At 47.0% G+C, this 9011-nt stretch overlaps 1 protein-coding gene across 1 annotated transcript in view; it reads left to right on the top strand.

Annotated features, from left to right (window-relative positions):
- Positions 1-237: 237 nt before the first annotated feature.
- The window catches only part of LOC137322203 (CSC1-like protein 2), a 111852-nt gene continuing 103078 nt past the window's right edge, over positions 238-9011 (top strand). Inside the window, exons 1-2 of the mRNA XM_067985318.1 lie at positions 238-374; positions 3811-4015. Of these exons, the coding sequence (XP_067841419.1) occupies positions 3827-4015 (189 nt within the window). The 5' untranslated portion in view covers positions 238-374; positions 3811-3826. The remainder of the gene's footprint in view (positions 375-3810; positions 4016-9011) is intronic.

The following is a 9011-nucleotide window of genomic DNA, read 5'->3' as shown; positions in this document are numbered from 1 at the left end:
CAGTGATTGCACTCCATAGTGCAATAAAAAAAAACCATCTGTTTGGGCAGGATGCCCATGGAACTGCACGCCAGTCAGGGTATCGGCAGGAGGAGAAAACAGACGAGTTAAAAATAAACCCGATGGCCAAAATCCTCAACCTAAAGCTCAGCCTGGGTTTCTGCCCAGAAAGCACACTGTATTTGCTTTTGATGGGTGGGGATAGGCTTATTGCATCAGTGAAACTGCAATAGCGCTTGCAGGAAGCGCGCATGAGCAAAGGGACTACTCGTGTTGTGTGTGTTTGAAGAGGGGAGTTGAAGTGAGAGCTGTCAACAGGTCGGAAAACAAGAGAGTTCGGGGCGCAGGGGAGTTAGGAGATCAGTCAGCATCAGGTGGGTGTCTCCCCTCCCTCCAGAACTTCAAAAGCCAACTTGCCAAAAGTTTGTTTGGGGAGGGACTGGGCTCTCTTTATTATTATTATTAATTATTATGCATAAGAGTTTGTTGCCACGTCAACTTGCTGTAGGATTTTAATGGGACTGTGTTTAACTCTCTGATCGTGTAATACGCACTTTCGTCAGTTTTCACCAGACTGAAACTAACGAGGGAGTTGGGTCGAAGCCGGACACGTGACGCACCGGGAACTTTTGGAGAAAGTTTTACGATCTGTCCCCGCGGGTTAAAATAAAACACCTCGATTCGATACTGATGAGAAGGATTGTTTTTTTTAAAAAAAAGAACTGGAGGCGGAAGGGCTGAGTTATTAACCCGGATTGAGGTTGTTCAAAAGGTACTAATAACGTGGGGGGCTACTTCTGTCTCACCACCACCACCACCCCCCCCCAGGAGAGTTTATTCACTTTTTGTTTTGTTTGTTAGTCAGTAATGAAATCGAGCAGTCTCTCTCTCTTCTAGCGGTCAAAGCCTTCTGTATCAGGGTTAATAGATTGTAAACAATTTTACAACACCAAGTTATAGTCCAGCAATTTTATTCACCTGAGGAAGGAGGAAGCCTCCGAAAGCTTGTGAATTTCAAATAAAATTGCTGGACTATAACTTGGTGTTGTAAGATCGTTTACAATTGTCAACCCCAGTCCATCACCGGCATCTCCACATCAGGGTTAATAGAAAGACAGGAAAGACTTGCATTTCTATAGCGCTTTTCATGACCTCAAGACGTCCCAAAGCACTTTACAGCCAATTAAGTACTTTTGAAGTCAGTGTTTTAAGGTAGGGAGATGCAGCAGCTAAATAAACGCACAGCAAGGTCCCACAAACAGCGATGATAATTTATTTTTTAAAAGTGATCTTGGTCGAGGGACACCAGGAGAACTCCCCTGCTCTTCTCACAAATAATGCCATGAGATCTTTTTATATCCACCTGAGGGGGGGGGCAGACGGGACTTAGTTCAACGTGTCCTCCAAAAGACGGCACCTCCGACAGGGCAGCGCTCCCTCGGTACTGCACTGGGAGTGTCAGCCTGGATTATGTGCGCTAGTCTCTGGAGTGGGCCTCAAACCTTTTTACTGAGGTGAGAGTGCTGCCCACTAAGCCACAGCGGATGGTTCTAGTTTTGTTCCCATTCAGACAGCTGTTGCCAATTAAATTAATTTCAGGAAATGACATTATTAAAGGGACACTGGGGGTAAAAATTGCTCCCAACTTTTTCTCTTTCCTCGCCCCAGTTTTGTTATGGACACGCAGTACTATGATATAAATAGTGTTGAAACAAAGAACTTGCCCTTTTATATATGAGCACCTTTCATATCCCAAAGTGCTTTATAGTCTTGATTTGTAGCCACTGTTGTTATGTAGGCAAAACAGCAAATGAGATGACCAGTTAATTATGATGACAGGTTGCATAAACTTGTCTTGTGTTCCCTTGAGTTTAGAAGATTGAGGGGTGACCTAAATGAGGTCTTTGAAATGATGAAAGGATTTGATACGGCAGATGTAGAGAAACTATTTCCCCTGGTGGGGGAATCCAGAAAAATTAAAGGGGACATAATCTTAAAGTTAGAGCTGGGCTGTTCAGGAATGAAATTAGGAAGCATTTTTTTCTCACAAAAGGATTTGACTATCTTATATTGATGACCCCTCCCCCCGCCACAAAGTGGAAACATCTTACATGCTCAAGTCTCTGAGTGGGCACTAGAACCCAGAGGTGAGAGTGCTACTGTCTGAGCCACGGCTGACACACAATGGAGTGGGGCAAACCATTTGGAAAAACACAATCAGTGCAGGATATTAGAAGATGGTGTGCCCCAGCTGATTCAGATAATCTGTTTTACTGATATTGGTTGAGGGATAAATATTGGCCAGGACACCGAGGAGAACTCCCCTGCTCTTCTTTGAATCGTGCCATGGGATCTTTTTACATCCATCTGAGAGGACAGACAGGGGGGCTTCGGTTTAACATCTTACCCGAAAGGCAGCACCTCCGACATTGCAACACTCCCTCAGTACTACACTGTAGTGTCAGCCTGGATTACGTGCTCAAGTCTCTGAAGTGGGGTTTGAACCCACGACCTCCTGATTCAGAGGCGAGAGCATGACCCACTAAGCCACGGCTGACTGACTGGTTTACTGGGCCACTTCAGAGGGCACTTAAGAGCCAACCAAATAGAGTAGGACTGGAGCCACAGATAGAACAGGCAGGGTAAGGGCGGCAGATATCCATCCCAAAGGACATTACTGAACTAGTTGGGTATTTAACCACAATATTGCTCTTCAGCTACCACCAAGAAACAGATTTAACTGGCCAGTCAACTCGTTGCTGTTTGTACGATCTTAATGTATGCAAAAATGTCCACTGTGTTTTCGTGCATAACAACCACTGCACACTTCGAAAGAAAGAACTTGCATTTAAATAGCACCTTTTATGACCTCAGGACGTCCCAAAGTGTTTTACAGCCAACAAAATAATTTTGAAGTGTAGTCACTGTTGTAATGTAGGAAACATCAAATGTAATTGGTTGTGTGAAGTGTTTTGAGATGTCTTGACCTGATAATACTTTATATAAAGGCAGTCAGTGCTATTTTTGGCATCTTTCTGGGAACATTCACCACAGACAGACTTGGTTTGACTTAGTTCTGTAGCAGTTGCATAGAGTGTGGGTTTTATTCCATCAGTTAGTGCAGTGACAATATTCCCTTTGGTCATTTTCTCAGGACATCTGAGAAGAAAAGGAGTAAATTTGGACAAATACCCTCATGGAATCAATCATAGAATCTTGGAATCAATCAAAGAATCTTAGAATCATAGAATCTTACAGCACAGAAGAAGACCACTTGGCCCATTGTGTCTGTGCTGGCTCTTTGAAAGAGCTATCCAATTAGTCCCACTCCCCCTGTTCTTTCCCCATAGCCCTGCAAATGTTTTCCTTTTAAAGTATTTATCGATTTCCCTTTTGAAAGTTACTGTTGAAACTGCTTTCACCACCTTTTCAGGCAGTGTGTTCTAGATCGTAACAACTCACTGCGTTTAAAAAAAATGTCTCTTCATCTACCCCCTAGTTCTTTTGCCAATTATCTTAAATCCTCTGGTTACCGACCCTCCTGCCAATGGAAACAGTTTCTCCTTATTTACTCTATCAAAACCCTTCATGATTTTGAACACCTCTATTGAATCTCCCCTTAACCTTCTCTGCTCTAAGGAGAACAATCCCAGCTTCTCCAGTCTCTCCAAATAACTGAAGTCCCTCATCCCTGGAACCATTCTGGCAAATCTTCATCGACGGATAAATAAAATTTATTGAAGGGAAAGAACGAGACACTTGCCAATGTTTTGTTTTTTGTTGATCGGTTCTGTTGGGATATTCTTCTAGATGAAACTGTTGGAAGATGACCATTCTCCACCACTCGCCTGCCACGGAGGTTCTAGGGCTTAAATTCTCCCGCCACGGCGACCTGAGGGACACTGCGTTCAACGGCACTGATTGCTTCAACACAGCCGGGGGACCCACTGTGCTGCAGGGGAACCGTTTTGGAGGCATCCCCACTGTGCTGCTCATCTACTTCATCTTCTTCTGGGTAAGTGACGCCCATTTCCAATCTGGCCCCCTGCATCAGTCAACAACAACAACTTGCATTTATACAGCGTCTTTAACGTAGCAAAACGTCCCAAGGCGCTTCACGGGAGCGATTATCAAACAGAATTTGACACCGAGCCACATTAGATATTAGGACAGGTGACCAAAAGCTGGGTCAAAGAGGTAGGTTTTAAGGTGCACCTTAAAAGAGGAGAGCGAGCTAGAGAGGAGGAGAGGTTTAGGGAGGGAATTCCAGAGCTTAGGGTCTAGACAGCTGAAGGCACGGCCGCCAACGGTGGAGTGATGAAAATCGGGGATCTGCAAGAGGCCAGAATTGGAGGAGCGCAGAGATCTCGGAGGGTTGTAGGGCTGGAGGAGGTTACAGAGATAGGGAGGGGCGAGGCCATGGAGGGATTTGAAAATGAGGATGAAAATGTTAAAATCAAGGCGTTGCCAGACAGGGTGCCAAAGTAGTTGAAGGGTAAAAGGTAATTGAGGTGCCGTGCAGCACTCTGAGGTGATACATTACGGGAGAAATGAACAAAGGCAAGATGAAAACAGGCTGAGGTCCATCTTGTTTGCCTTCTGCCGCCGTGTTTGTCGAATGATACAGCGATAATGGAGTTGTTGACTGATCGTAGCAATCAATCTCCAGCAATTAGTCTACAACAGACCCAGACATGAAGCGAGGAAAACCCCCAGTGGTGGAGAGCTCTGGGAACCAGAGGTCCATAGTCACTTGTTCCTCCCAAGCCCCCTACACTTACCACATGTCATGTCTCAAATTACTCACATACTATATTGTAATGACACCAATTTATTTTAAAATTGATGTGGCAATACTGCAAGAATTGCTTATCCTGAGTTGCCCTGTTTTACAGGGCCCTTCAGAGGGCACTAAGAGTCAACCACATAGGATAGGACTGGAGTCAAGTGTAGGTCAGACCAGGTAGGATCGGGGGGCTTCCTTCCCTGAGGGTATTACTGAACCAGTTGGGTTTTTTACAACAATCCAACAGAACTATAGAGGGCATAATTGCAGGATAAGGGCTCGGCCATTTAAGACTGAGATGAGGAGGAATTTCTTCACTCAGAGGGTTGTGAATCTTTGGAATTCTCTACCCCAGAGGGCTGTGGATCCTCAGTCACTGAGTATATTCAAGACTGAGATCGATAGATTTTTGGACTCTAGGGGAATCAAGGGATGTTGGGATCGGGCGGGAAAGTGGAGTTGAGGTTGAAGGTCGGCCGTGATCTGATTGAATGGCGGAGCAGGCTCGAGGGGCCGAATGGCCTACTCCTGCTCCTATTTCTCATGTTTGTTCTTTTGTGGTCAAGTTTTGCCAGATTTATTGAATTCAATTTCACCCGCGAATGGAACTCACAATCTCTGGGCCGCTAGTCCAAATACAATAACCACCACCCTGTGGGAGCACCTTCACCACACGGACTGCTCACCACCACCTTCTCAAGGACAATTAGGGACGGGAAATAAATTGCCGGCCTTGGCAGCGAGGCCCACATTCTGGGAATGAATTTAAAAAAATAACGTGACCTTATTCACAGCCCTGATTTCTTGTAAAGATCTTCCTCTTTCTGCACAGTCTGTTCCTCTTTCACTTTTAACAACGCTGATTTTTGCTGCTTTTTCTCATTTTCATAAACTTCTCCACCATGGGCTGATCAAGAAAGCACGGGGGTGCGGGGGGGGGGTGGGGGTCGAGGGAAATACACTTAGAGCTACAACCAGTACAGCTACAACACTGGCATCTACCCAACAATGTGGAAAATTGCCCAGGTATGTCCTGTCCACAAAAAGCAGGACAAATCCAATCCGGCCAATTACCGCCCCATCATTCTACTCTCAATCATCAGCAAAGTGATGGAAGGTGTCGTCGACAGTGCTATCAAGCGGCACTTACTCACCAAGGAGCCCTAGTAAAATTGAAGTCAATGGGAATCAGGGGGAAAACTCTCCAGTGGCTGGAGTCATACCTAGCGCAAAGGAAGATGGTAGTGGTTGTTGGAGGCCAATCATCTCAGCCCCAGGACATTGCTGCAGGAGTTCCTCAGGGCAGTGTCCTAGGCCCAACCATCTTCAGCTGCTTCATCAATGACCTTCCCTCCATCATAAGATCAGAAATGGGGATGTTCGCTGATGATTGCACAGTGTTCAGTTCCATTTGCAACCCCTCAAATAATGAAGCAGTCTGAGCCCGCATGCAGCAAGACCTGGACAACATCCAGGCTTGGGCTGATAAGTGGCAAGTAACATTCGCGCCAGATAAGTGCCAGGCAATGACCATCTCCAACAAGAGAGAGTCTAACCACCTCCCCTTGACATTCAACGGCATTACCATCGCCGAATCCCCCACCATCAACATCCTGGGGGTCACCATTGACCAGAAACTTAACTGGACCCGCCATATAAATACTGTGGCTACGAGAGCAGGTCAGAGGCTGGGTATTCTGCGGCGAGTGACTCACCTCCTGACTCCCCAAAGCCTTTCCACCATCTGCAAGGCACAAGTCAGGAGTGTGATGGAATACTCTCCACTTGCTTGGATGAGTGCAGCTCCAACAACACTCAAGAAGCTTGACACCATTCAAGATAAAGCAGCCCGCTTGATTGGCACCCCATCCACCACCCTAAACATTCACTCCCTTCACCACCGGCGCACTGTGGCTGCAGTGTGTACCATCCACAGGATGCACTGCACAACTCGCCAAGGCTTCTTCGACAGCATCTCCCAAACCCGCGACCTCTACCACCTAGAAGGACAAGGGCTGCAGGCACATGGGAACACCACCACCTGCACGTTCCCCTCCAAGTCACACACCATCCCGACTTGGAAATATATCGCCATTCCTTCATTGTCGCTGGATCAAAATCCTGGAACTCCCTTCCTAACAGCACTGTGGGAGAACCGTCACCACACGGACTGCAGCGGTTCAAGAAGACGGCTCACCACCACCTTCTCAAGGGCAATCAGGGATGGACAATAAATGCTGGCCTCGCCAGCAACGCCCACATCCCATGAACGAATAAAAAAAAGACGGCTGGAAAATGTAAACAAAATCAATGTGAGTGTTGACAGGCTCTTCGACTGTGGAGGGCATCGCAGCCGAGCCCAATCCTTTCCTGTCCTTTTTTTTTTCTCTCGAGCAGGAACCCTGGCTTCCCCCCCTCCCCCCGTTCTGCTTTCGCTTTAGGTGGTTGAGGCCAATTGTAGTGAGCCCGTGTGCCCCATTGCTTCCCCATCACCCCCACTTATATCAGTCGACTCCGCACTGATCATGGTTCTAGTCTGTCCAGCTTAGTTCCTCGTGTGGCTGTGCATCGACCGGCTGTGCTGGTGGAAGAGATACTTGCGGAAGTGAAAGTCGAGGATGTTAAAAGGCTATTCAACCCCTTGAAGGTCATCTCTCGAGCACCCTAACTATCCCACTAGCTCAGCTCAGTTGGTAGCACTCTCGCAGCCCAGTTAGATGGGTCGCAGGTTCAGGCCCCACTCCGGGTCTTGAACACATTACTCTAGGCTAGTGCATCAGTGCAGTGTGGAGGGAGTGCTGCACTGTTGGAGGTGCTGACCTTCAGATGAGATGTTAAACCAATGAAAGAAAGACTTGCATTACCTCAGGACTTCCCAATGACGTACTTTTGAAGCGTAGTCACTGTTGCAATGTGGGGAACGTGGCAGTCAATTTACGCACAGCAAGATCCCACAAACTGCAATGACCAGATAATCTGTTTTTTTTGGGATGTTGGTTGAGGGATAAACATTGGCCGGGACACTGAGGAGAACTCCCCTGCTCTTCGAATAGTGGCCATAGGATCTTTAACGTCCGCCTGAGAGGGCAGACGGGGTCTCGGTTTAACGTCTCATCCGAAAGACAGCACCTCCGGCAGTGCAGGTCAGTGCTGCGCTGGGAGCGTCAGCCTGGATTATGTGCTCAAGTCTCTGGAGTGGGACTTGAACCCACGACCTCCTGACTGTCAGTTGAAGCAGAAGAGGGAGTTCTCTCTGGTGTCCTGAAAGGCATGCCTCCCTCCCTCAACAAACATCATCAAAAACAGATTAACTGGTCATTTATCCCGTTGCTGTTTACAAATTGGCTGCACATTTGCCTGTGTAACCACAGTCTCTGCATTTCAATGTAGTTCATTCTTTGTGAAGTTCCTTGGGGTGTCTCTGAGAGACGCTTTACAGAAATGAGACTTTTAATTCTTTTTCTAATGTCCGGAAGGTGTTTGCTTCTACAAAACCCGACAGATTGTTTCAAATATTTATCATTCTTTGAGTAGAGAGGTTCTTCCTGTTGTATCTCTGTTTTAAATTTCCTGTTCACTAACTTGATTTATTGACCGGTGCTACTACCCTTTGAAGTAAGATTCTGATTTAAATTAACTTGCAAACCAGAATGTACTCAATACTGCTCCCGTGGCAACGGTACCCATGAGAGGAGTGATGTGATGAGAAGGTGAGCGGAGCTGTTACCTGGGACTTGGGAAAGTGACATCAAACCCAGCTCTTTGTGCCATTTTTCTGTATTTGCCTTGACTTCTGCCAACGTTTTCGAGGCCGATTCAGGAAACAGAGGCCTGGGCGACGTGGCCGCGTCCATTTTTTAAACTGGTCTTTGACGGGCCAAGTGGAAGGCAGAGGTCAGAGGTCAGTGCAAAGACGTCCCCTCCTTCAATTATCTTCTCCTGACCCCGCCACCCCCCAGGCTGAGAATGGATGGGAGTTTGTCAAGAGTAAGATAGGATTGGATTGGATTGGATGGTGGGGAAAGGTTGGTAAGGATTGGATTGGATGGGGGTTTGGTGAGGGTAGGGTAGGATTGGATGGGGGTTTGGTGAGGGTAGGGTAGGATTGGATGGGGGTTTGGTGAGGGTAGGGTAGGATTGGATGGGGGTTTGGTGAGGGTAGGGTAGGATTGGATGGGGGTTTGGTGAGAGTAGGGTAGGATTGGATGGGGGTTTGGTGAGAGTA

The sequence above is a fragment of the Heptranchias perlo genome, chromosome 5 (genome assembly GCF_035084215.1).
Source record: "Heptranchias perlo isolate sHepPer1 chromosome 5, sHepPer1.hap1, whole genome shotgun sequence".
Taxonomy (NCBI): Eukaryota; Metazoa; Chordata; class Chondrichthyes; order Hexanchiformes; family Hexanchidae; genus Heptranchias; species Heptranchias perlo.
Note: the sequence above shows the minus strand (reverse complement) of the source record. Positions and strands in the feature narration are given on the sequence as shown.